This window comes from Phyllostomus hastatus, unplaced genomic scaffold (genome assembly GCF_019186645.2).
Source record: "Phyllostomus hastatus isolate PE091 unplaced genomic scaffold, TTU_PhHast_1.1 phas_scaffold_345, whole genome shotgun sequence".
NCBI classification, from domain to species: Eukaryota; Metazoa; Chordata; class Mammalia; order Chiroptera; family Phyllostomidae; genus Phyllostomus; species Phyllostomus hastatus.
Window position 1 is genome coordinate 29,343,214 of NW_025334024.1, and position 27,590 is coordinate 29,370,803.

At 59.3% G+C, this 27,590-nt stretch overlaps 2 protein-coding genes across 2 annotated transcripts in view; one reads left to right on the plus strand and one right to left on the minus strand.

The window, feature by feature from the left end:
- CUNH16orf78 (chromosome unknown C16orf78 homolog) overlaps positions 1-15,823 on the minus strand; it is a 60,632-nt gene extending 44,809 nt beyond the window's left edge. Inside the window, exons 1-2 of the mRNA XM_045819147.1 lie at positions 15,779-15,823; positions 15,378-15,590 (exon numbers count right to left, since the gene is read on the minus strand). Of these exons, the coding sequence (XP_045675103.1) occupies positions 15,378-15,590; positions 15,779-15,823 (258 nt within the window). The remainder of the gene's footprint in view (positions 1-15,377; positions 15,591-15,778) is intronic.
- Positions 15,824-16,143: 320 nt separating this feature from the next.
- CBLN1 (cerebellin 1 precursor) lies at positions 16,144-19,563 on the plus strand. The gene is made up of 3 exons (XM_045818886.1): positions 16,144-16,409; positions 16,556-16,675; positions 17,985-19,563. Exons 1-3 carry the CDS (start codon positions 16,146-16,148, stop codon positions 18,180-18,182), a joined length of 582 nt encoding a protein of 193 aa, XP_045674842.1. The 5' UTR covers positions 16,144-16,145; the 3' UTR covers positions 18,183-19,563.
- The last annotated feature ends 8,027 nt before the right edge of the window (positions 19,564-27,590 follow it).

Genomic DNA, 27,590 nt, shown 5'->3' on the forward strand with positions numbered 1-27,590 from the left:
CCTCCAGTGCGCTCTGCGCTCACGGACTCCACGCGGGGACAGTGGGGGCCTCAGCAGGGGATCGCGGGACACTCCTGTCCTCCCCCGAGGGGCTGTCCAGGGCCAGCTGGGTCTCTTTTCCTCGCTCTTGGCTCCCGTCAGGGGGCTCTCTGTCTCCGGGCCTGGGTGGGTACCAGTCCTCGGGCACCGCACTGTCCCTCGTGGTTGCCACTCGCCCTGCCCGTCTTTGTCGAGGTCCCCTTCCCTCAACTCTCCAATCACTCCCATGTAAGTCTTTTTTTCTATGAAGACTCCGATAAACCATCACAGGACACTCTTAATGAGGTCCTTGGTCTTGGAGGCGGTTCTAATAGACATGGGTCATTCTTTTTGAACCTTCTTCACCCCTCTCCCCTCTGCATCTGAGCTGACTTTCTGCTCTGGGATTTCCCTACTTCAGGGTTCTTGATGGGAGACAGAGGCCAAGAACCCCCTGGGAGCCGCGTGCTCCCTTTGCCAGCCTCCCTTGCAGCTAAGGACTCAGACACGTGATCCAGGTTCAACCAATCACGTGGAGTTTGACTCTTGAACGTGTCCTGGGACGAACAGGAACTGCAGAGACTCATTCCATGCTGGCGGGCGTGGCGGAAGCAGCCACATCCGCTTCAGAAGGGACAGCGGTGTCTAGGGTCAGGTCTGGGGTGCGGGTGGTGCCCCTGGCACCGTGTGCACCCAGCAGGGGCCGGAAGTTGATCCCTGGAGAGATTCTGCATGTTGCTCCCGCTGCTGGAGCCCCGACGTCTGTCTGGATGGACCTCCCAGAAGGAAAGCCTGTGAGTAACCTCACAGCTGCCACTTCATCCTCTCCTGCTTCAAGGAGCCCGAGGTGCGGGCTGCGCCCGAAACGAAACACTCCGCCTGAGACAGCAGTCGAGCCAAACCTTCTTGACCAAAGGTTCTGGCACCTAAAATCCTCATCTCGTTTTACATAAAAGGCCAGTCCGTGTCTGAGCGTCCGCCCTGCTGCGGCGGCTGCGCCAGGCGCTGCAAAGCCAACGAAGACTGACGAGTGAGTAAGCAAAACCGCACAAGCGGCACTGCGGCGGATCTTGGCTTCTGGGGTGCAGGCGCAGGAGGGGTCCGTTCTGCCTGGCGGGGGGGTCTGGGGGGGGCGGGGAGGTGGTGAGCGAGGGGGAAGGACTGCTTTTCTGGTGCGCCGCCCGAGCCACGCTAGAACCTCTGGGAGGTCACGGGGCGCCAGCGCCCACGCCGGCCCTCCGGCGGGCCCATTGCTGTTGAACACGCTCTGCTCCAGTCCCGACCCCGATGCCTCCTGCCAGGCGCCACTCTGAGAGCCGACAAGGCCGGCCTGGCCTCCCAACCCCCCTTTCTGTGCAAACGTGTAAATGTCAAGGCCCTGTTTGGCTCCGCCCCCTGGGGACCTCAGTCTCACTCTGGGAAGTGTTTGCCTCCGTTGTGAGTAGCGGGGCTCTCCTCCCGGCTCCCTGCTGAGCCGTGGGTGTGCTGGGCTCCCGCGCCCCCTCCAGGCTGGGGCTCAACGGGCCCTGCCGCCGGGCACTTGGCTAAAGGGAACACTTACCCTTCACCCCGGGAAGGGCCTTCCTTCGTTTGCCCCATGTCCCGCCGGCACCACAAGACACGCTAAGGCCACGCCTGAGTGCGGTCCCACAGCGCCGCTCGCCTCCCGAGGCACAGGGCAGTGCGCGGTGGCTTTAGGGATGTTTTCTGGGAACCGAACAAGAACAGCTTCGTCACCCAGACCCGGGAAACAAGACGCAGCGTCCCTGTTCACCTCTGCCCCCGCCGAACAGGCGTCTGTACGTAGATCGCACGTCTGCCTGTCTGTCTAGCTCTCCGTCACAGCGTCACCACGATTCTACTAGACCTGAAGCCCTTTCACGGCACGACCAGGTTCAAATCCTTCCCTAAGTTCATACCTCCCGGCGCAACCAATACTACAGGGCTGGGGCCAAATGTGAGTTGGCTCGGTTAATCGAGGAGAATACACAGCGAGAACTCACAGTGAGCGGAGTGGCCGTCTCAGCCACGATGACGGGGGAGTGACAGTGCTTGGCCCCCAGCAGCCCCCGCCGCCCCCCCTCCCCCGCCAAGCCGGTCCCTGTTTGCAGGTGAAACAGAAATTCCAAGTGGACGGAGGAAGAGGACACGCGGATGAGCAATGCGCCAGCGTCGGGAGAAACGTGAGCGCAGGAAAGGGGGCCGGGCGGGCTCACAGCCCGGCGCCACCTCAATTCTTGGGGTGGGGGCTCATCTGTCGTTTCTGGACCTGAGTTGTGCTGTCTGTGGCACGGGGGCAATGCTGCCCCCCACCTGCCCCCCACCTGCCCCCCACCCGTCTTCTGAGGTTGGCTAGCAGGCTCCCGGGACGCGCGCCCGCAAAACACGTGTTACCGGATGCACAGCCACTGGAGTCGGACTCCGGGGCTGCCCCCGGCTCCACGCATTCCAGCGGGGCCCTGGGCGGTCGGGCGGTCAGCTTTGTTTCCTCGTCTGTACCCGGGAGAGCGCCCCCGTGCTGCACCCCCCGTCCTGCACGGACGCCGGGCATGCAGAGCACGCAGCGCGGTCCTGAGAGCAGGACGGAAGCAGTGGGGAACAGAGAGCGTTGTGACACCGCGTTCAGGGCGCTGGGGACAAGGGCCCCCCCCCCCCAGCTCTGCGAGGGCGGCGGTCACAGCGCGCCGGCGGAGTGACTCGGCAAGGGTGGCGGCGGGGTTCGCTGCGCTCTGCTCCGGACGCGGCGCGCTCGCCCCGTCACTAACCCTCCTTCAGGGGGTGTTCGGCTGCCGCGAGACCCGCCGTGTAGTTCCAGTTATCAGACCAGATGTTTTCATTGAATGGTGCTCGGACCGCCGGGTTCTAGATTTCTCTGCTTGGTAAGGTCTCCTTTGTGCTTGCGTAAAGAGGCTACAGTTGTGTACTGGCTGCAGAACAGAAGTACCATTTCTCCGAGTGTGTCGACCAAAACCGTGGTTCGCTAGAACGCTCTGCCTGCCAGCGTCGAACCCGGACAGTCCTCGGCTTTCCCTGGCGAAGTGACCTTGAGCGGGAGGGACAGGCCGGTATTTTTGGGGTCTTTCATGATCAAATCCTTCCGGTCCAAACATTCCTGGACTTTGAGACACCGTTGCCATTCTGCCCTCCCGCTTCTGCAGGCTGCCGAGTCCGCGGCTGAGCACATTTCTAATGCCCAGGGCCTGGCAGCCAAGGGAAACGTAATTTGGCAGCCAAATCAATACTCAATATGATAAATTAAAAATTTAGAAAAATGACCCTTTGGCCGGGTGGCTCGGGTGGTTGGAGCGTGGCCCCGTCACCAGAGGTTGCGGGTTCGATCCCGGTGGGGGTGTATTCGAGAGGCAACTGAGGGATGTTCCTCTCTGACATCGATGTCTCTCTCTCTCCCCCCCCCCCGGCTCTAAATCAATAAACATGTCCTCAGGGTTTTTCAAAGTGAGAAAAACTGTGAACTGAACACACAAACGTGACCACTCTGACTTTTGCGAGAGAACGTCCACCTACACTCTCCCCTCAGGCCCACTCATGCCCAGGTTCTCACAGGATGTGAAATCAGACAGATGCACTTTGGGGGGAAAGAAAGAAGCAAAACAAAATGCACCTTACGCAAAAATCTGATACACCGCAAGCCCGTTAAATCAATTTTAAAACGTAACCACTTCGTTGGGTTGAAAGCGTGGACGTCTGAGTGCTTCTACCCAAGGCGCGATCTTCGAGGGACTCGGTGTCTGTGTCACGCACCGATCGCACGGCCCTTCCCCAATTACCAGCCTGCACACACGACGTGCGAAAAGGCCACGATCTCGCTTGTTCAGAGGGGCAGAGGCGTCTGTGAGACATGGCTCTGGGCGGGGAGGGGGCCACAGATGTGTCCAGCCTGGTCAGGTCCCCGGTGGGGGAGGGGCGTGGCTCGCTCTGCACACGCTCCTCCGTGTGCTGTCAGTGCGCACGCGGCAGCCCAGGCTGGTAACTCGCACAGACCTGTTTCCAGCCCCCACCGTGTCACCTGGCACGAAAGAAGCCTTTTTCCTAGAGTTAAAACAAACTGGATGGTGGGAAAATGAGAAAAGTAAATACCCGTCATTGTGTTGTGACCAGGTTTGAGGCTCTTGAATTTTACCTTCTTTGGGTAAAAGGTTAAATAAAACCCAGATACTGACAAGGACAGCGGTTTCCTCCTTTCCCAAACGGCCAGATCACAGCAAATGTATCACTTATATATAAGTGATACATTTTGGTCGACACACATTCCGCTACCAGCGGAAATAATATCACCGCTGGTAGCTTACGCTGGTAGCTTACCCTTCCGCTGGCCTTGTTTCTCCGTGCATCTTTGCAACAATGTTTTCAAAGGGGAGATGGGACTGCTGTCACCTGAACAGCTGTAAACACAATTAAAAGGTACGGAGGAGCAAAACGTGAATGCCAGCAACCTGTTTCTGACACAAATACATGTACGTGGAATACTATTTAGGGACAAAAGAGGAGAAAGAAGAAAAAAGGGAGAGAGGTTTATCACACTGGAAAATGTAAGCACTAAACCTGATTGCTCGACAGGAGAAATGAGATCCTGTATTCAGAGCTAATCTGAGCTAACGCCTACCTGGAAACAGCACGTGGCCACCGGTGTCCTCTTCAGACGGGCGGTGTTGCCGGAGAACCCCGACAGGTGTTTAGAGCTGGGGACAGAAAGTAATCCCACCTCTGCCAGCCGAATGACCTTGGGCAAGTCAGTTTCCCTCCAAGAGACTACACTGGGACTACACCAAAAACTGGATGTAAAAACTGCCCGACAGCCTCCTGTTGCCGTGACGATGTGTTTGTGAAAAGGGCCTTGGTTTGCAGAAGACAGCCAGCATTCTGCAAATGCAAGCCATTGTCTGGTGCTGCCCACGGTCAAGTGCCCTGCCGATTCTAGCCAGCCACACGCACCTGTGAGGGCTGCCAGCGGTCTGTTCAACAGTGAGAGGTTTATGAACAGGATGATTTTCCCAGTGGGATTCACCTGATGCTTTTCCTAAACGCGTAACCTTGAGTCTACCCCACAAAAATAACGCTTTGATTAGAGCAATGCCCACAATAAACATCGTCCTCGTCTCCGAGACGTCAAGCGTTCACAAAAGAGAACTCCTTTTGAAGAAGATGCATTATGTTGTGAAGAAAAGAATTCTCTTTCTAATTACGGATAATTTATGGGTGAATGCAAATCGCAGCCTGTCAGCGGTGGCCTGCAAGGCTGAGGAGGGGAGACGGTGCCCCGTGGTGGCCATGGACACCCTGTGGGTTGCAGCAAGGCTAAGAGGAAATCTGCTTTCAAGAAAACCGCATTAGAGTACACTCATGGAAATCTGGGAGTGAGAGAACCCCAGAGCCATAAATTTGATTTTTTATGTCAAAAATCGTCATCCTCACCAAAGAGAAAACCAATCAGCGGGCTGGCGTGTGCACTCCCTGTCAGTCACCTTCTATCCGTATTGACAGAAATCGTATAATTTCTGAATATACAGCCCCTAACGTTGCATCTTGCTTTCCTCCAGTTTAATATCAAGTGACTTTCAAAGGGCAGTCGTTTGGAAATTGTCTCCAGTATGTGGCAAAATACATCTCAGCGGAAATAATTCAGGGGCGACGGAAACATCGGGGAGCGCCCCCGTTTCCCCGTCGCACTGGGCAGAAACAAACGCTCTCCTGAAGAATGAGTGGGAATGACCCAACCGCCTCAGGCCTCCTGGTTGAACAGATGAGGTCCCGACCGGGCGACAGCCCCCCGGGGACGAAAGAAAACGTTCACCGTCTGAACCTGCAGCGGGCGGGTCACTCCTTCGCCCCCCAAACCCCCTCTCTACCCGCCGGCGCCAGGCTCTGGGCCTCGGACGGATTTCTCCCCCGGGCAGCGCCACGTGTCGGCCCAGTGGCTGGGGGCAGACAGACAGACAGACGCCCGCTTGGCTGCACAGGGAGCCGCGCGCGCGGCAGCAGGGTGGCCCACACGGCCAGCCGGCTTCTCCGGAGCGAGGGCCAGCCCTGTGAAGGCCCAGTGGCCGGGGCTTCCCATCTGCACCCTCCCTCCGCCTCCCCCACGAGTGGGCGGCCCGCCGTGTTCACGGCTCCGGACACGCGCTCGCTGCTGGGGACTTGCTCTGGCTACGCCAGCGGGCCCTCCCTTCGGCCTTCCGGCCACGCTGCGGACGCACCCCGAGGTCCGCACTCGCTGCCTTCCCCGCAAGGGGCGCTCTCAGCGTCGTGGGCCACTTCCACGGGAGAATATTCCGTTTAAAGAATGACTGTCCCGGCATGACACAAAGAAACCACTGGGAAGATGCAGGAGACGCGGGAGGGTCTGGGTTGTGTTCACGCGGCACCACGTCAGGGCCCGCCCCCCCCGCCCCCCCCCGCCCCACCGCTGCCCAAGGGGGCGGGGAGGACAGCGCCCGTGTTCCAGGACAGACATGTACACGGCGTTCCTGCATCACAGGAGTGGGGACACCGAAGCCCTCTCGGGGGGCGGGCACACACACCGCTGAGCCCAGGAGTGCGCTGCGAGGCCCGCCAGGCTCGGGGGCGAAGCGCGGGCGGAGGAACGCGCTCCCGCAGAAACCGGTCTCCAGCACCAGGCTCCGACCTCCGACGCAGGCGGCCGATCTGTGAGCGTGTCCCGAAGTGCAGCGTCTTTAAAGCAAGGAATATTCACCTTCAAAAATTATTTGTTTAGAGAGAGGGGAAGGGAGGGAGAGAGGGAGGGAGCGAAACCATGATTGGTGGTCGCCTCTGGCACACGCCCCGTCCGGGGATCAGGCCCCAAGCCCAGGCCCTAGCCCTGCCTGGGGAATGGAACTGGCCGCCTTTTGCTCTGTGGGTGATGACCCACCCGCTGAGCCATGCCCGCCAGGGCTCCACAGCACGGGACATCTAAAGGGCACATTCAAACTTATTTTAAAAGCTTTTCATCGGCTTCAAAACCAGCAACCCCGTCTCCACGGACCGCACGCCAATGCAAGAGAATAACCACCATCCCCTTCCACAGCCCGCGAGGCCACTCACGTTTACCAATGGAAACAAAACTACAATAAAACAAAAATAGAAGTTATAATGTTGACAATTTTCTGATTAAATCCCAAGACACAAATGGAAAAAAAATACCATTTTTTTCATGTCATTTAAAAATAGTAGCCAATTCCTGAGGCGTGAGGTATCTTTTTATGGATGTTTCCGCAGAAAAGTACTCTGGCTCTCATAGTTGTGTGGACCACTGAGTGGGGACAACTTGGCCTTAATATTGTAGAGGTGACATTCAAAATGAGAAGGACACGGTGGGTGGCCCCGAAATCAGGTCTCTCCCTCAGCTCCCGTGCGCAGAGGGCGGGGAGTCGCGTCGGGTTCCCCCACGGAAGGGCCCCCAGTCCTCACACCAGACACCCCCCACAGAGGGGCGGTCCGCACTCGCCAGCGGAGCGTGCGAACAGGTGCAGACACGGGCGTGCCTGGCGTGTCCGTGTGCCAGTTGTGTGGAGGGAGAGAAATAGTCTCTCTTTTGAACCTGGGCATGAGGACTTTTGACGAAATGTTTTCACCCAAATCAGATGAAGACGTCACCGCCTGCACTCCTGTCTTGAGAGAGAAGGAAAACCGCTGGCGAAGAGCCAGGTGAGGACCTACCTGGCCAACCTCAAGATGGGTCTGCAGCAAGCACGGGGGCAGTCGCATCTGGGAACCCGAGAATCGGGGAGAATCGGGAAGAGGGGAAGGAGGGGGGAGGGGGAGGGGAGGAGCAGGAGGGAGGGGGAGGGGCACGCCCTCCGGCTGGAGCTCCTGAGGCCCCCACAAGAACCACCGTGCCCCTGGACTGGCTCAGAGGACCTTGCCCTCCCCAGGCCCCAGTCTGGGCAATGCCGGCAGTTGACAAGAATTAAGGTTCAACACTTAGGTTTAAGACACTCCAACATGTAAGGGTCAAGACCCTCCAGGTTAAAGATGCAAAATGCTGACCTTTAGCTCTGAAGGCCAGGGGAGCCCGTCTCGCTGCGGGATCACCCCACGGCCTTGACCCCACTGGTACAGGAGATATTGGGACCAAATTCATAGTGAGCGAGGGCAGGAAAAAGCATTCATAGAGGTCTATAATATACTGGCGAGGCCATAGTACCTCCATTCCAGTACATCTGCAGTTACTTAGAACAGTGTGTTACTGCAACAAGCACAGTGAGCAGGGATTCAGCCAGCGTGTTCTTCCAGACCCGCAGACACTGGGACTGGAGAGCTACTCTCCTGGAGTTCATTGCTGCTGTCACGCATAGCAACTGCCTAGTTCCTCTGTCTCCTAGCTAGCCGCTAAGACTGGGTGGGTGGGTGGGAAAGGGATATTCAACTGCATGGGTAACTAAAAGGGTTCCATCCTAACCACCCACATATTGAACTACACTGTTGAGGCTTGCTTTCACTCTGTTATTTTAAAATCTGAAACATAACCTATTTTACGGAATAACAGTGACATCCTATTTGTTGCGAACAGGCAGAGATAAAAGTTTGCAAGCTTAAGGACTGAAGAGCAGTAATTGCCCTGCTTTTCCAATAATAAAAACACATTTCGGTAAGGTCTTCCTATTTCAAAAATTTAAGGTAGCTTTGTGAGCTCACAAAATAATACTGTATTTTCTCAAGATACTAACATGTCCTCGTACTACGGGCATATAGGATGTAGTTTATTGGCGATTTAGCATTTGCTACTTTAAAAACGTTTCGGTATTTTCACTTCCATATTCTGCAAACGGCATCATTACATTGATCGGTGCTTAACTGTTGAAACTGAGGATGCATGGTTCTGCCTGAAAGGCAGTGTAGCTCTGGCGATATCACACAGCCAATCTGGACTGGTAACAAACGAGGGTTTAATTCATAGAGATGGTTTCCCGTGACACAACCGACGACCAAACAACCAGTGGTGCCACAGAGGACAAACGTGTCAAGTCTGCTGGCTCTGAAGGCCAGGCGAGATTTTGTGCTGATACCTTGTAGCCCTGAGGTCCCGGGGGAAACAGAGGCAAACTCAGAAGCTCCAATGGAGAGGTCTGAACACAGGGACAGTCTACCGAGGTGCTGGCAGGGTCGGGGGGGGGGCGCCCAAAGCAGAGGCTGGGGACCCATAGGCCAGCAGACCTCCCCCGCTGGAGCTGAAGATACATTGCTGGAAAGGTGAGCTGGAGCCCGGGAGAGGAGGAGGGGTTCTGGGTAGGAGCTTCAGCTCTGGAATGGGGGAGCCACTGCCAGGGTCCCCGCCTCACACCACTGCACCGAAGCAGCAGGGCAAGCAGCGGAGGAGGAGAAAATGCCAGCTCCTCTCTCCTCCCTCTCTGATCCCCGCTCAATGCTCTGCACTGGCCAGAGCAGAAGCCGGCAGGGAGGAATCCCGCTCCAGGGCAAAAACTCAGGTGAGGAGTGCAGAGAAGGGCTCAGCGGTGGGGCGCTCAAGCATCAGGGGGCTCAGCCGCCGGACTGTCCCTCAGGCCTGAGGCCGGGTGGCGAGACCAAGCATGCGCCTCTGACCTAGTTTCTCAAACGTCCACCAGAGAATGTCATTTGGGGATTTTCCCACTTGGATAATTTTTACAAAATACCCAAATCCTTTTTTTCTTCTGTGCTTTCCCCCCCTTCACGTCCCATTTAAATTCTCCCTTTCATTCACCTCCTGGTCACACAGAAGCCTGGGGTCCCACAAGCCTTCGTCAGCAGACGTTTCCCGAAGACCCCATCCTGAGAGTGCTCGGGACTGCGGGAAGTCTTTAAACAATTACCAGTGACGGCCAGATCCCAGACATTTCCTGAAGATCCCTCCTAAACGTGCTGATAACTTCCTAACGGCAAAACCCAGCCCCCCGCAGAGGATGGCAACACTCACCACTCCTTTGAAAACTGTCACGTGCCCTAAAGGGTACACAGAGCTGAAATCGTTGTTGGAATGTCCCCTAGTCTATGCAGTTCACGCGTGTGTGTAATTTCTGTATATCTTCTGGTTGTAAGGCCAGTGCGAGCAGATCCAGAGGACAACTAAAGCCCCTACCATAAGAACATAAGAGCACCACTGCCGACAGAGCTTCTCCTTAGCAGAACCAGAAGAGCCTTGGATGGCATTCCCCTGGTTGGTCTCCTGGACTCCCACTAAACAGAGTCGCGGAGGCAGCGAGTGTGCGCGATGCGTCTTCGAGGAAGCTCCAGGCCCTGAAGCGGCGGCGTGCGCCCTGCAGGCCCCTGATAAACGCGTGCTGAGTTGGCCAAACCTCGGTCTGTCCCCCTAGTCAACCACCCCAAAAGCACGCACATAATTACTTCTTGGAGACGTTCCAGCTACTGTTGGTGTTGCCTAGGTGGTTCTTGCTCTCAAGAGCAGCTCTGTAGGATTGTTATTTTTTTTTTGCCTTTGACCTTAACATCATCGACTTGAATAACAGCTTCATACAGATTTCTACCAGTGCACGCCGCAGCAGGGGCCGGCGCCGTTTGGAAACCAGTGCCAGGATCTCTCAATTTAGGAGACGCACAGTCTCTCCTGAAGAGAGGCTGAGAAGATGCGCAATTTGGTATTAGCATAAGAACTAAAGACATTTTGAACATATTATTTGATTTTTTTTAAGAACGAGGGTTTTGCCCTGGCTGGCATAGCTCAGTGGATTGAGCGCAGGCTGCAAACCAAAGCATCGCAGGTTCGATTCCCAGTCAGGGCACATGCCTGGGTTGCAGGCCATGACCCCCAGCAACTGCACATTGATGTTTCTCTCTCTCTCTCTCTCTTTCTGCCTCCCTTCACTCTCTAAAAATAAATGAATAAAATCTTAAAAAGAAGAATGAGTTTTTGTTTTGTTTTGTTTTTGTTTTGTTTTTTTTGGGAGGTCGCCAGTTTGATTCCCAATCAGGACACATGCCTGGGTTCCAGGCCAGGTCCCCAGTAGGGGGCGCATGAGAGGCAACCACACTGGTGTTTCTCTCCCTCTCTCCAAAAATGAATGAATAAAATTTTTTTTAAAAAGAACAAGGTTTTTTTTAGGAATTTAAATGTTTACCACAAACCAGGCCTTCTTTCAAAAGTGACTCTGCGGCTTCCTGTATTTAATAAAAGTGTCCACTTACAAAGTAGCTTGGTAACGTAGGTTTAAAACTTAAACAGCAACAATGTGGCATTGAAATGAATCTCAGTACGCAAAAAAAAAAAACAAAACACTAAAAAAGACCAAGGTTTTGGTGAATGTTAAATTATTTCATATTTTGCACAACTTAGGATCATTCTTATACGTTATGGTTTAGATCTCAGCATTAATCTAAAATGACCTTGACCCTTGAACCCCGAAATGTAATGCTCTTCAGAACCGGATGGCCTTTCTCTTCTGTTTTGTGAGCAAATGAACCAAAAACTGGGGCTCAGTCCTGCGTGGGACCCCGACCCGAGGATGAGCGAGGGGAAATGCCGGTTGAGGTGCACGGCGCCAGAGAGCCCGTTCTGGCTCAGTGAAAGCAGGAGCTTGTTCTATATCCCGTGACAAAACATTCCCCCCTTTCCTGCAAATGTTCTCTCATCCCAACAACACGGGCGGGTTGTTTTTTTCCCCAGGGGGTGGGGTCTGGGGTGGGCGGGGCCTCCGTGAATGTAAGCCACCCTCACTCCTGAAACTGCACTGTGGTGGGGAATTCAGATGCAGTGGCGCATGGGGCGGTGGGTGGAGGGGGGGTACGTGGGAAGCTTTGGCGTCGTCATCAAAACATAAGGCTGCATTTGAAACAGGAGGTAAAGGATACAATGGCAACAGCATAAATTCCTTATTTACAATCTCGCAGTTCCCTAAATCCTGCAACACATGAAGAGTGCCGGACAGACGGTTTTACAACGCTTTACCAACACCTCCAAAGCCCGGAAAGCCGCGGTGAGTTACACCCTATAGCCCTAAATTTCAGAAATGGCCTGACTGTGTCCTTTACTTTTCAGACTTTCTCAAATTTTCGTTAATTGATGAATAATGAGGAATTTCAGGTACCCATGCACAAAGAAATCAACTTTTCACCTTTCTAGCACAAAAAAATGAAAAGAAAAAATCTATTCCAACAAAATGTCAAAATCTTTTCTTTTTTTTTTTTTAACCAAGTAAAGAAACCCTTTAGAATAGGATGTCTACGATCCCGACACTTACCACGTTCCACCACCCGAAGTGCATTCAGGTGTCGAAGCCAAAGCTTCGGTGACACCCATGTTAACACTAACACTGATCCCATACTTAGCTGAGACCTTGGAGCTTCAAAGGACCAAGACAAACACTCAGCTCCCAACCGGCCACTGCATCCGTCTCCGTTGCCCTTCTCTGCGGCGGAGCCCACGGCCGCTGGCCCGCTCTGCGAGCAGGGCTGGAGCGGACCTGCGCTGTTCCTGCCTGCCCCTGCCCAGCCTCCCTGCTCGGGTGTTCCTGTGGAGAACCCCCCTGGGCTGGGGCTAACGCCAGACCTTCTTCTGGAAAAAGACGCGTGGACCCAAGCTCAGTTGCAGAACTGGCCCACGGAGGGGCAAATGCCACAGAGCACCCTTGGAAGGACCACCCTGAGGCTGGGGGTGGGCGGGGGGACGTCCTTGTTTTCTGGCTAGGAGTACGCTGGGAGCAGCTTCGAGGAGCTATCATAGAGAAGGAACTTGCTTGAAAATGAATCCCAGGCCAGAAAACAGATCCCGATAACCTTGACTGGTGGGCCCAGCCATCCTTTAACTGGCAAAGACCTACCGCGGGCTTTTTGCATCAACCAGATAAAGTCCTTAATAAACCAGTGTGAACTGCTTCTGTCGCTTGCGGCCAAAAGAGCCCAGAGTCTAACGACATGGCAGCACTAAAAATAAACGTGACTGCCTCCAGGGTTTCTAATGGATTCTCCTCCTTGGATGCACCACCTCACGGAAGCCTCGCCATTCGGAAACGCACATATCTCTCAGCATTAAATTCACATTTGTTATTTTGTGAACACGTACTATGTGGAGGAGAGGTGGTGCATGCCCGGGGTGGGGCGTCAGTCTGGAAGAGGGTGGCCGGGGAGGTCTCACTTCCGTGGGAGGAACACGCGGGTACGTATCTCAGCCACTCACTAGACAGCCATCAGATGAAAGAGTATGCGGTACCCAGTCCCGCCAGGAGGCGGTTCTTGCAATAAGTCCCGGATGATAGACAAAAGGCTCTTGAAAGAGCCCAGATCAGAGATGATGAACCCCAAACAGGTGGTGGTATGAGAAGGGCTCAAACAATAGGGCACAGAGATGCAGTCCAGTGAGATGTGGCTGGGAGGGGTTGGGGGTGCTAGCTGGGTGCAGCCGTTGCCACTGAGGAAGAGAAGGAGAGAGAGGGAGCAGACAAAGTACGGGCTAGTTAAACAGGCTTGCGGAATATACGAGTGTCAGCCAAGAGGTCCAGCAGGCCCGTAGAACGGGGGTCTGGGCTGCAGAGAGGCTAAGGCTGGAAATACCCGATGAAGAACCCCGGGGTACACACAGCAGTTCAGGCTCCCGCACTGCCCTCCCGGGCCTCACTGTGGGGAGAAGGGGGGGGGGGGCTGGCTACAATGCCCCCGATGTAATCTCGGGCCTGCTGGTGAGCTCCACGAAATCCGGCTGCAGGGAGGGTTGCGGTGGGGCGGGAGGCTCAGCAAACATTTGGAAGGGCAGAGTGCGTGCAGCCAGGGCACTGAGAGCACGCCGCGGGCTCTGGGAGTGTTTCTCCGGGTGCCCTCCCCGGTGGGAGCCGCCAGACTCGGCTGCGACACTGGGCGCAGCCTCATTACTCAGCCATCACCTCTTAAATTAGGTCATGCTCTCACATTAGGTGTCATCGCGGCTGGCAACGCTTTCTGGAGATGTCTCAGAAAGACGAGTTGAAAAATATTTTTGTGTCACTGTAATTTAATGTCAAATTCCCGCCCCTTCCCTTTCTCCGGGCCAAACCCACTGACCACAGCAGGTCACCGCACGGAGAACGGGGGCGGGGTCAGAGATGGGGTTCCCCACCCCCGCACCAAGTAACTCTTTAAAAAGCTATCAAAGTCTCAAAGTAACAAAGGGCGTTGAGAGCGGAAAGGCCTGGCTGCTGGCGACTGCAAGGCAGGTCTCCCGGCTTGGGCGCGAGCGTACCCTAGGGGGCGGCAGACGCTCGGAGGACGAGAAGAGGTGCAGTCCTTCCACGCCCACATCCCTCCAGATCCCCGGGCTCGCGCCTGGCCGCCGCCAGCCGCACATCTGCTCTGGCTCCGCTGAGCACGCAGGTTCAAGGTCGCGCGGCCGCGACCAGAGAGCCCCAGGCAGCGGGGACAGCATCCCAACCAGCCTCTGCTTGGCGTCTGCAGCCGGCGCTTTTGCTTTGGACTTGACGGAGAAGTCCACTTACTCTCCCTCCGCCGCGTTAACTGCCCGCATTCATCCTTCACCGTCTCCGCCTTCCCGCACCCCAGGCTTCCCCTGCCCATCTCCGCAGCCCCCTCTCCGGCCCCTCGGCAAGGCAGTATTTTTACGTTCATGTCTGTGACTGTAATGTGTGTGTGGGTGTGTGCGTGAACTTCGAAGTCAGTGCCTGACTCAACAATTCATTCAGGGTCAAAGTTACCCTTGAAAAATCGCCCACGAATCCCAAGATTCCGTGTCTACACTCAGCGCAAAGATGTGCAGGTACCCGTGGGTGAGACATCCTATAAAAGTGCATACCAAATAAATAAAAAACAAGGAAGCAAAGCAGACTTTCAGCGCAAGAGAAAACGGTATCTGGTAAGAGAGCCCGCGTGCGCCCCCAGGGTACTCGTTACTGCTTCGCGCGGTGGACTGCAGGCGGCTGGAGGGCAGGCCTCGTCCGATTGGGCCCACCTCCGCAGCCTCGGCGCGCGCCCCAGCGCCGGGCACATGGTTCGTGCTCAGTGATCTGGCCTGAATAAATGAACCAAGGAATGAATGAGTGCACGCTCGATCCAACTCCGTGCCCGCAGAGAAGGCGCTTGGAGAGGCGAACGAGGGCGGCGGGTCCAGTCCCATCCTCGTGGCTGCGGGCCGGGCAAGGTGAGCGCGGAGACACTGGCCTCGAGTTCCGGCCAAGCCCACTCCGGGCGGCAGCACGTGCGCCTCCCCCGGAGCCCACGGCGCACGCCCCGCCCCTCCCCGCCTTGAACGCACGCGCCCTGCAGTCCGTCACCCCTTGAGCCCGCACCCCGAGGTTCGCCCGCACGCCGGCTGCCCCTCGCGCCTGCGCCCGCTGGGGGGCGCTCTCCTCCGCCCGGTGCGCCCACACCCGGCGCCGCAAGCCCCTGAGTTTCTACTCCCGACCCTGGGCGCATGCACCGCCTACCTGCGGGCAGAAGAGGGAGGCGGGCGAAATGGCTGAGGGGCTGAAGGAGACCGTTGCCGGAGGCAGAAGGCGAGAGAGTGAGCGGCCGCGGCGGGTGGGGCGGGAGGGCGCGGGCACGCGCGCGCCCGCGCGCGCGGCCCCGACCCTCGCTCCGTCAGTCGACTCCGGGCCAGAGCCCAACCCTGCTGCCGCGCGCCGCCCGCCTCGCAGAGCCTAATAACAACGGCGCCCGGGGTCAGGTGGCCGCGCGCGGACAGCGTCGCCATTGGCCGGGCGGGGAGCGCGGCGCGTCAGGATTGGCTGGGAGGTGGAGCCTAGGCCGGGGCCGGGGCGGGGCTGTAGAGGGAGGCGGGCAGGGAGGTGACGGGGGCGGGGCCAGGCCGCGGTCCGCGCCTTTGTGCCCGGCGCGCGCTCTCCGCCCGCTCCGGCTGCAGCGCCGGCTGCATCAATAATTCAGAGCGGCGGCGGCGGCGCCAGCGGCGGGTGCGGGCAGGAAGCAGCGGAAGCAGCGAGGACCGAGCGGCAGCGGCTATGCATCCAAGTGCGGCTGGGCAGCCGCGGCTCCCCTGAGGCCCGGGCGGGGCTCCGGGAGCATCTCGCGGGGGGCTCGCCTGCCCGGGAGTGCAAGGAAGAGCAGCAGTGTCCAGAGCGGCGTCGGCGGATCTGCGCGCGGAGCTGAGGAGGGGGCTCCCGAGCGGGGCTGGGGCGGGGGGGCGGCTGGCGCAGGCAGCCCCCGGGGCGGGGGGCGGGGTGGGCGCCGGCGCCGCGATGCTGGGCATCGTGGAGCTGCTGCTGCTTGGGGCGGTGTGGCTGGCGGGCCCGGCCCGGGGGCAGAATGAGACGGAGCCCATCGTGCTGGAGGGCAAGTGCCTGGTGGTGTGCGACTCCAACCCGACGTCCGACCCCACGGGCACAGCGCTGGGCATCTCTGTGCGCTCCGGCAGCGCCAAGGTGGCTTTCTCTGCCATCAGAAGCACCAACCACGAGCCGTCCGAGATGAGTAATCGCACCATGATCATCTACTTCGACCAGGTGAGTGCTCCCGGAAGACGGGACTGGTGGAGGGCAGGGGAGAGGCGGAAGGTAGATGCCCGCGAGTCCCCAAGGGCTCTGCGGAGGCGCGTAGCAAGAGGTCAGACTGACTCTCGCCTGCTCCCTCCCCGCCCCGCGCCTTCTAGGTGCTGGTGAACATCGGCAACAACTTCGATTCGGAACGCAGCACTTTCATCGCCCCGCGCAAAGGGATCTACAGTTTCAACTTCCACGTGGTCAAAGTCTACAACAGACAGACCATCCAGGTCAGCCGCAGCTTCAGGGTCGGGTCTGGCGCCGGGGCGGGGGCTCCTGGCCGCGGGAGCGAGGGGGGGCCCGTGTCGGGGTGGGAGCCAGAAGGGGCAGCTGCGTGTGCGCCAGCTGCTCGGAAGGACGAGTAGCAGGGCCGCATGCTTCTGCGGCTGGGGGCCGTCCCTCGCCTCCCCTGTCGTCTGCTTCTGGGACCTAGCCCCCTCCCCAAAGGCAGTGTTTCCCTCCGTCAGCTGGGCCCCTCCGAAGGGGTTCCCACGCTTTGCAAGGAGACTCCAGGGATTTCCCTGTAGACGTTGCTGTTAGCACCACGGACAGTTCCCCCCCCCCCACCCCCGTGAGATTTCCCTGACCCCCGCCTGTAGCCCCGCGGACAGTATCCCTGACCCCTTGTTCCAGCTCTGAAGCCGGCGAGGCGTCTTTGCGCTAGCTTTCAGCACCACGCTCAAGGGGGCCTCCCGCGTTCCTGCGCGGACCCGCTCTGGGGTTCGGAACTAGCAGTGTCCCTCAGAGCCCTGGCGGGTGAAGGGTGGAGAAAGACGGGAAGGAGCGCAGTGCCACTCCTTCCTGGCTCCAGTCTCGCCCCAGCCAGCTCTCACACACTCCCCAGGTTCCCAAAGGTGTCCAGGGCTCCTTTGGGCTGAGAGAGAAGGTGGACCGCGCCGCTGGGCACGCGAGCGGGGCCCTTGGCTGCCGAGGCTCCCGCAAGGGCAAACCCCGGCGGTGGGTGGCGAGAGCGGCCGGAGCTGGATGGGAATCGAGCCTGGGGTTTGGGCTTGAAGCACAGAATGTAGCTCTGCGCGAGATTTCTCTTCAGCCAGAAGCCTTGCGCGGTTTCTCCACTGTCTCCACGGCGTCCAGCCAGGCAGCCAGGGCCAGGGGGAACCAGGGTTTTTGTTTGTTTTTCCCAGAAGGGCCAAGCGCAGAGTTGTCTGAGTTTCCCTTTGAGCCTTAGGAATGGGAGGAGGGAAGGGGACTAAAGTCTTCAGGCACTTTAACCACCTATGTATCCCTTAAACCGGATGCAAGCGCACCCTCGGATTTCGCCGGGCTGCTCAGGAAATGAAGGCGACTTGGCTAGGGGCACACCCTTCCTCTCACCCAGATGGGCACCCTTTGCCCCCACTAGGCCCCCAGCAGTAATCCGGCAAAGCCCCTCTTCTCCCCACCCCCGCCCCGCACCCGCCCCGCACCCTGCGCGTCCAGGCCTTTCCGCGGTTAGCCGCAGCGCGGAGGTTCGAGTCTCCACCGCCGCTTCGGTGCCGCCTGGGCTGCAACTCTGAAGCGGGCTTTTCTCTTCCCCAGGTGAGCCTTATGTTGAACGGGTGGCCGGTGATCTCCGCTTTCGCTGGTGACCAGGACGTGACGCGGGAGGCCGCCAGCAACGGAGTCCTCATCCAGATGGAGAAAGGCGACAGAGCATACCTCAAGCTGGAGCGGGGGAACTTGATGGGGGGCTGGAAGTACTCCACCTTCTCCGGATTCCTCGTGTTTCCCCTCTGACGGGCTCATCTCCGACCCGGCATGGAGACAGGGAGAGGGCCGGCAGGCAGGAGGGGGCATGAGCCAGAGGCTGACTTGGAGAGGACCAGAACGCAGCAGGACCTGAAACCTCCCACACGTCCCCCCCACCGTATCGGGGTGAAAAGTGGGCACTCAGAAGGGCGGACGAACACTCGTCCATTCACTCATTGGAAGGAAATTCCACTTAAGCTCTGCACACTCCCATTTCCAAAACTCAGCTCACCTCCCCCATCCCAGCTGCAGTCAAGAAGGAAGAGACACAGCCTTGTCCTTGTTTCTTATCCCAAGTTCGTGTTCCCTGCGATTTATAGAAAAGAAACTTTGTATTTCACTGTGTAGTGTGAAATATCCCCCTCTGAGGTCCCCTGCTGACATCTAACATGCCCCTCCCCCGTTTTAGTCGACAGGGGGTAAGTTTCTCTTTTCTTTTTTTTTTTTTTTGATGGGGGAGGCAGTTTTAATTTGGCAAGTATTGCTCTCCGTAAAAACACCGCTCAAGAGCTAATTCGCTGAAGATACTTTGTGTCCTTGGCTGCCTGCTAGCAGAGAAAGGACTCACCTTAGTGGTGACTGGTTTAAAAAAATATATATATATAAGAAATATATATCATTTGTACACGAAGAACTCTCCCCAGTGGACACTGGCTGTATTTCCGTGTTTCTATGCCCTATGCGGAGTGATCGTGAAATCCAAGGCTGCTCCATGTCCTGACGCTTGTCCAACGCCCTCGTGTTCCGTGGCTCCAATAACCACCGCCAGGAGGTCCTCTGTAACATACGTGTGAATAGCCAAGATTTACATTTGCTTCAATCCAATAAAGTTGGAGTGGGACTTTTATTTATTTATTTTTTTCCTGAAACCGCTTTCTTCCCCAGCTGCGAGGTTGGAGGGCCCGGGTGCGAAAGGGCGAGCTTCCGAGTGGGGGAGACCGGCTAGCCTGCGACCCGAGCGCGAAGCCGCCGGGACTCCAGCCTTCGCCGGGCTTGGCGCCAGCGCCCCGCACTCTCCTGTGCTCCCCGCTTTGGCGCAGACGTAAGGAATTTGACCGAAACCTCACTAGGCCGGGCGGGGTCGCCGGCCCGGAAGCGAAGTTTGGGGTTTTCAAAGTCCCCACGCATCAGGGACAACCCCGGTTAGAGGAGCTGACGCCGGTGTGCGCGGAGCGGCGCGCTCCCCGCGCCTCTGCCCCCGGGTGCCTCCGCCGCGCGCTCCTCGGTCCCCGAAGCCGCGTTTTCGTCCCACCGCTCTGAATCCCGGGTCTGCCCTCTGTATTCCTCGAGCGCCCAGGAGTGGCGCTCCTCGCGGGACTTTTGATCGAGAGGTTCGTCCCGGAGTGTTGATTGTATCGGAACATAATGTGAAAGCAAAATTGAAATAAACGACACCGTTTTAAGTCTGGAAGTCTGACCCAGTCGCTTCGGCAACGGGGAGGTCGGGCGCGGGAAAGGGGGTGGGCGGCCAAGAGCCTTGGGGTGGGAGCCTTGGCTTGAATGGGACCCTCTGGCTCCGCTCTTTTTAGAGGCGTATTTCTCCTGGCCCAATATTCAGGGATCGAGGTAATTAGCTCCTGGAGGGTGGGGGGGGAGGGGAAATGAATAATAGCATAATAAGCAGCGTATCTCGAGTCTTTTCCTGCAGCTCCTCTGACTGAGAGATTCACTGGGCAAGCCGCCATCCTTGGAACTCGGGCCCTGCGTCTCCTCCGCGCGCAGCCCCGGCCGCATCCCCAGCCGGCGCCCCGGTGCCCCGGCCCAGGGGGATCGGTGGGGCCTTCGGAAGTGGACAGTGGGCCCGAGTGCTTTTGTCTCCCCGCCTCTCAGCTCCCCTCCCCGCGAGCCAGTTGCCAGGGAAGCCAAGGTGAGGTGGAGTAGCGGCCTAAGAGGACTTTATTTTTAAAACGATTCTTTTTAAAAAAGAGACACTTAACAATATTTTCTCCGCGTTCTTCCGGTTGGGAGGAGAGGTGGGGGGAGCTGGAGGGGCTGCAGCGGAACTGGCCCGACCCAGCCGCTCTGCTCGTCCGAAGCCAGCCTGCCAGCCACGCGCCACATCGCAGGTGCCCTCCGCGAAGCCACTGCAGCCGCCGCCCCAGGAGGCTGCGCCCGGAAGGCGCCTGGAGCTCGCTCGGCGGGCGGGGGCGGGCGTCACCCCTCTTCCTGTGGAGGAGATCAGCTGGGCGACTGACAAGTGCCCTCTCCAGCCCCAGGTGTATGAAGACAGGGAGGGATCTGAACATCTCCAGGAGTCCCTCCTGCTCCGAGGTCCCAGCCGTCCTCTGGTCCCTGACTGGGGGGCCCTCAGCTCTTCTGCCTGGGTTTAGTGAGTCCCGGCCGCGCGCGCTCCCGGCTCCTGAACGCGGGGCCTGAGCCCGGGCTGGAGGCCAAGGGGAACCCTGTGCGCGCCCACCCCCACCCCACCCCGGCCAGGCACTGACGCGCCCTGCGAGCCCCTGCTCTGGGGACTGGGAGTGAACACAGGGGAGGGCAGGGGCCCAGGTGGGACAGAGAGGGGAGGGTGACCCCTCGATTCGGCTCTGGCTCCAGCTGGGTTTGGGACGCCCTGCTCTCCCAAACCTCTGACCTGGGCGCCGGCCACGCTCCGCACTCTCGCCCCAGCCCCTTCTGCTACCTGCTCCTTCATTCAAGGTACCCATCTCCATGACCGTCTTCGTGCGTCTGCCCCTGCTGTTTCCTTGCTTCAAGTTGAAGTACACTTTCCCTCCTCTGCTTTGCAAAATCCCGATCTTTCTGGGGATCTAAGCCGTTCAACTAACAGGCTGCCTGCTCTGGGAACCCGGCCCGTCTGGGGGTCAGGGCAGAGGCTGCCTCCCTAAGCTCCACCCCTGCTCCGCATGGGGTGAGGCCCTCTCTCCGCTCCGCAGCGGGTCCCTCGGGGTGGTGGCTGCCCAAGCCAGCGAGTACCCAGGAGAGCTAAGCCGGCAGTCCTGGCCCAGAGGGCTCTGGGGAAGTGTGGGGTTCCCCACCCCCGGTCTGCCCTCGCCCTCAGGTCTGAGCCTCCCGTGAGCCTCGGTGGGGCTCTTTCCAGCGACCTGGAGGTTACAGGCCTCTCTGGGCCCCGGCTTGAAGCAGCTGGGCCACCTCCTTCGGTGGCGCAGAGGTGGGGACAGTGGTTGCGTCTGCCAGAGGCAGATGAGTTGGCCTTCGTCTGACAACCGTGCTCCAGCTGGCGTGCTGGGGATCCAGAGGGAGAGAGGAAAGGGGGCATCCTGAAACCTGCACCTCACCAATGGCTCCCTTTAGTATCTAGAACCCTCTAGGCCCTTCTAGGTCTGGGCCCTGCCTCCGACTTCCATCTCAACTAAATTCAACCGCATGGAGCCTTTAGGGGTTCCAAGACCACCCCCTCACTCAGAAAGACTCCCCTGCCCAGGTCACCTTGGTTACTTCCTTTTCTCCTGCCTCAAGAGTAAATGTCACCTCCTCCAGGAAGCCTTCCTTACCCTCCCCCATACGAATAGTGGTTACCCCTTCCTAGTCACCCTCTTTGAGGCATGGTCTCTCTTACCACACTGCCTCCTCTCCCCCATTCTCTGAGGCCAGAGGCTCTGTTCGCTCCTCCCAGGGTGGGGGTGGGGGTGGGGGTGGGGGTAGAGGTGGGGGTGGGGTGGGGGTAGGGGTGGGGGTGGGGTGGGGGGATAATATCCGGGAGGTTTCCAGCACCCAAGGAGCCCAGACCTGAGCTCTAGGCCTAGGTTTTCCCCGAGACGCACTGTGCTTCTGGGTGCCGCGGGGCCACCGCTGGGTCCTCGACGCGGGGCCGGGCCACTGTCGGCCCTGCTGTCTGCGGAGCAGCCCGGCTCCTGCGCGGCCCCCTCGCCGACTCTCCCTCCCGCGCTGCAGCTCCCACCTTCAGCCGAGCTGGGAGCGCGCCCCCCAGGCCGTGCGGGAGTGCGGGTGCCGATAGCCGGGAGGATGGGCTCCTAATGAGAGCATAAAGACCCAGATGGGGAGGGAGCCTCGCCCGCTCCCTTAATTGTTGCCTTAACGGGGCAGTGATGGGGGAGAATGCAGGGCGGGGTGAGGAGGCAGGAGGGTTCCGTGGGTGCTGGGCGCTGGGCCGGGGCCTGAGGCCTCTGTGCACGCAGGGGAGAGCAGGAAGACCCAGAGGTCCTGGGCTGGAAGGCATCTGGGGTTTCCTCCGTTGGCAATCCTTGATGGAGACGTCCCAGACTCCCGGCCGCCCCCTCCCGTTCCCTGCCCCCCTCGCAGCTTGCGCTCCGCCCGCCCTGGTCACCGCCACTGGCTTTTGCACAAAAGAGAGAAAACTGTTCCCTGCCCTGGGGAAGGCAGCGGTGCCTGCACCCAGGTCAGTCCGGAGGGAGAGCCAGGCACTCCCGCCTGTGAGCCACGTCGTGGGGGATGAAAGAGCCCCTGGGGCGATGACAAAGGTCTTTTGTTTGTTCGCTGGGGGCACAGGGGCGTTCTCTCCCAGCCCAGTGCTTGCATGTCGAATGGGGACACGGATGCCTTCGCCACAGGGCGGTCGTGCAGATCCTGCTAAAGGGTACAGAAAGTGCACAGCCCGGCCCCACACATAGTAGGTGCTGAATAAACAGTAGCAACAGCGAGGAACAGTGGACATCTGGCCACTCCACTGTCACAGAAGCAGGACGCAAGGGGACACGTAACAGATGGGGAAGCTGGAGCCAGAGAGGGGGAGACACAGAGCCAGGGAGAGGTGGAGTTCGGAAGAGCATCCTGTGCTCTTTCTTGCCCCTCCCCCCACACTCCCCTCCCCACCCCCTCCAGCTCCTCTCCAGAATCGGGGGTTTCACCCCGGAAGCATCTCTCCTCGCCATTCCTGCTGCTCGCACTTTGCCGTGTGGACCCTTGAGGGTGAATGTTCTCTGGGCGTCTGCACGGTCCCCCCTTGGGGCTCGAGCCCCATCTGCCTGTCTGTGCCCCTTCGGAGGGTGAGCCCCGCCGAGGCAGGAGCGAGGACCTCCTCATCGTGCTCGGTCCCGTGCCTCCGGGGTGCCTGGCACAGAGCGGGTGTCCTGTGATTGCGTCACGCCGCAGCCACACTGCGCCTGGCACCATGGCTGGACGCGGACCCGGCCAGGGAACCTGCCCTTCAGGGGAACTTCCTGGGCCGATCCGTGCGTCCCCGCCCCCACCGCCGACAGCAATGCTGAGCGGAAGAGCTCCCAGCACCCCCCTGCCCCCACCCTCCACCCCCGCCCCAAACACAGGCAGGGAAACCTCCCCAGGCACCTGTGCTTGCTCTGCCCTCTTCCCATGTCACTCTGTGCGCGGCCGGTCCCCAGGAGGGCCCAGCCTGGACCCGGGGAGCAGAAAGAGGCCGCTTAGGGGTAGTTAGATGCACGGGCTGGGGTTCCGATCTGTCGCTGGGTCTTCTCCCGGCTTGGACGAGGCCGCCTGCACTCCCGGCAGCTGTTAGGAGACCCAGACAGCAGTTAGGAGCCAGGAAAGGAGGTTTCCCGGCTGCAGAGGAAGGACTTGGTCGTGTGGCTGCAGCCCAGGGCCCAGGGAGCCTTTGTCCCTCTTGCTGAACAGTGAGGACGCTCGCTGGGGGAGAAGTGCAGGGGAGGGACCGGGGACTGCCCCCACCCTTTGACCTCTCTGGCTTCTCTTGGACTCCACTTGTCTGTCTTCGGGGGAAGTCTCCCTTCCCCCCACCACCCATCAGGGCCTTGGCCTCTGCTGACCCCCTGACCTCTCCTGTTCAGGTCACAGCCTGAGCCCCCCGAGAAGCTCCTCTCCCCACCCGTGTCCAGTGCCCGGTTCCCTGGGTGAATGACCGAGTGAGCACACGAGGGGGTGGGCAAACGGGTGGCTGGAGGGCTGGTTGCATGTGGGCGCCTTTGCCGGTCCCCCTAACTGTGAGAGCTGTGGAAGCGCCCGCCTTGTCCTGGCTCCATTCTCAGGGCCCAGCACAGTCCCCAGAGGGGAGCTGGGAGTGGGCAACGTTTCTTGGACAACTGGGAGGAATGACAGGACTTTGGCACTGGGACTCCCTGACAGGGAGATTCTGGGATGCAGGCTCAGCATCCAGCTCCCAAGTCCGCCCCCCCCCCCCAACAGCCACGGTTGTTTTGAAACAATGGAGTCGAGTGGGAGTGGTCCTTGCGTGCTGCTTGCCCCCCCCCCCCCCGCACCCCCTGCCACAAACTGCCAGCTCCTCAGAGGGCAGGGGCCACATTTTACTTTCTTTAAAGGGCAGGAGTTTCTTTCCCTTCCCCCAACAGCCTGCATCGGGATTCTGAGCCGCCTGAGTGGTGGGTTACTGCTGGATACAGCCCTGAGGCCTGTGGTTGTGGGTGGGGTCGAGGCCCCTGCTGATGGTACCCATCGGCAGGGGGTGGGGCGGAGCCCAGAAGGTCTTTCTGCGGTGCCAGCGCTGTGGCGAGATGCACACAGCGGCCACACAGTGGCTGGGCCGATGAGGGAGCTGGACTTCCCCCAGCAGACCTGGGCCTGTGGCGGGCGGTGGATGGGACATCTCTGGGGTTGGGTTCTAGAAAACAGAGCGACCTCTGAAGTCCCTTTGCAGCTTTGGTTCTGCGGCCGACTGTGAACTTGGAACTATTGGAAAAAAAAAAAACAACAACAACCAAGGATTCCCCAACCTTCCCCCTTCCTCCCAGACCCGTGTCCTGCTGGGAGCTCAGCCCCGCGGAGCTCTCTGGAAGGTTCTGCCAGCCAGCAGCAGCCCGCCTCCTCGGGTGAGGCTCCCAGAGCCTGTCTGCCGTCCTCAGAAACGACTGCAGACTGTCAGGGCCGCGTTCAAAGGGGGAGAGGAGCTGGCGGACAAAGGAGAGGCCCCGGGCGTCTCTTTCTTCCTCATTTGAAAGGCACCTGCGCGCTGCCCAGCTCCTGGGCCGGGCAGACTCTCCTTTGTATTTGGAGAGACTCAAAAATAAACTCCCCAACGTGCTCTTCCGCTGAGCAGTTCGGACGGTTTTATAATGGCCGAGTGGCTCCAAACACGGAACTGAGATGCAGCAGCTGAGGAGAAGCCTGCTATTTCACTGCCTCGTCTCGGTCAGCGTTGGTCCATTTAGGTCTCAGCGATGTTGCAAATGCTAGCCCCCCCCCACCCCCGCCTGTCTCTTCCTCTCTGCTTGGAGTTCACTTCAGGTGGATGGATTGTTTACTCATCCCGAAGGGGCCGGGGGAGAGGGCACGTCAGCGGCACCGGTTGGGCCGCGGGGGCAGGCTCAGGCTCAGGCTCCCCCGTCACGTGGTGTCTGCCTGTCTGGTGCTTCTCTGCCCTCTCCTCTGGGCTCCCCGAGCTCCCCACGTGGGACTGTGCTTGGCAGGTTTGCGAGCCGGTGGACCTAAATAATCTCCCGCATCAATGTGAGTGACGGCGGTGCTCTGGGAGGCTGCGGGCTTGGGAGCTCTCTGCCTGGACCGTCTGAGGCTGTGCTTGCCTGTCACGAGAAGCTGGGGTCCCGGCTGAGGGCGGGAGCACGCCTGCCCCCCCGCCCCAGGAGCCCCTGCGTGACCGCCAGGGCTCCGTCCCCACTGGAAGCCTGTGAAAGGCAAGGTTCTCGGGGCAGCAGCTGGGAGCCTTCATGCCTGGTCCCCGGCACCCTGCCCTCTCACCCCGGGCCGCGGAAAAAGCCAGCCGGTGACCGGCTCTGGGAGCTGTGATGGGAGTCTTCCTCCGGCTCCTCCAAATTCACTCCCCCCGTCCCCACCCCAGGAGCCACAGGGAGCTTCTCAAACAGACACCGAGCCCAGAGTCTTCTGCTTACACCCCCCAGCGATCTGGCGCCTGCTGACCCCGGCCGCTCCCCTTCTGTGGCTCGCCTCGCCTGCAGAGTGGCCTGCTCTGGTTTCCACCAGCTCCTAGACTGCTCTCTCCACCAGCTCCTAGACTGCTCTCGGCCCGCTCCTGCCTCGGACGCTCTGCACGCGTCCAACCTCTGGGGGTGAGGAGTACCCACCCCCTCCCCGACGCTTCGTGTGGCTGTTTCCTTCCCCTCCAGGTGCCAGCGGGCCACCCCTGGTCTCTCCCCGGGGCCCCGGCCACTCGGGGATGTCTCCAGTTGAGCTCTAATGACACGCCCCCCCGCCCCAGGTGCTCATTTCTCTGTTCGCTTCTTGACTGTCTCTCCCCCTCCCTAGGGACAGAGATCCGGCCTGGCCTGGGTGTCCCTTTGTCCCCGGAATTTGGAACGGAACCTGAAATGGCAGGGGCTTGGTTCATGTTTGAATGACCGAGAGGCCCACCAGTCACCCGGTGATGTTCCCCAGAGCACCAGGGTTCGGGCCCTCACAGCACCTCAGACTGTCGCCTCCTGGGCTGAGCCCGGGGGAGCCGTACAACACGTCACCCACCAGGAGCCACGCCCAGCCCAGGGGAAGCCCCGAGGTCAAGGATGGGGCTGGACAAGGGGTCGCCACAGGCCCGATGGATGGGTCTTTGGCTTGTTAAGGTCTGTTGTTAAAATTGCTCAATTCAGCTAGCCACGCCGTCGGACGAGGGAAAACTGAAGTGAGCCGTGAAGTATCGAATTTTTCCGCTGAAGTTATTCTGCAGAAAACAAGCGCAAACAAGAGAACGAGGAGAAAGGGACCTGGGTCTGGGGCAGAGGAGAAAAGCAGCCCGGATACAGGTCCTGGAACTGCACCTGTGCCTGGAGCCACGGCTGCAGAGGCAGAGGGCAGAGGGCAGAGGGCAGAGGGTCGGGGCTGCAGATTCCTAGGCACGAAGCAGAAGGTAGCTTCTTGACTCTCCCCAAGATGGGAGAAGGGGGCGCTGGGGCAGGAAGGGCAGCGATGCGAGTCTAACGCTGGTGGAAAGAGACCCGTGTCCGCAGACGGCAGAACATCCACCAAGGCAATCCCCAGGTGGCCTGGAGCTGTCAGTCAAACATTCATTCAGCAATGCTCAGCTTACTCGCCGCCTGCAGGCCCCACCCCAGCTCTGCACCACAGGCCCCCCAGATGAACCGGGCGGGGAGGGGCCGGCCTTGCCCTGGCCTGCTGGGGGGGACGTGGTGTGGAGCAGGGTAAGGGACGAGGATGGTGAGAGGCTTGGCGGTCTGCTTCACCTGCGTCACCGTCTCCCTGCCACTCCACTGGGGCGTCCTCAGGGTCCGGGTCAGTCCCCAGGACCTTCGGCTTCATCCTCCTCTCTCTGGGTGAGGACAGGCTTTGGGCTCAGCACAAACAGCTTGGAGGGCTGCCTTTGTCACCGTGTCGTGATCGGGGCTCTAGGCACTCCCCTCAAACTGGCCTTAGCGCCACCTTCCTGAAAGGATGTACTGACTCCCACAGTCAAAACACCCGAGGAGGGTGGAGTTCAGGTGCGGCTGAGCCAGGCTGCTTCAACAAGGGCACCGGGCTGCTGCTGTCCATGTCTGGGCTCGCTTCCCAGCCCAGTGGTGGCAC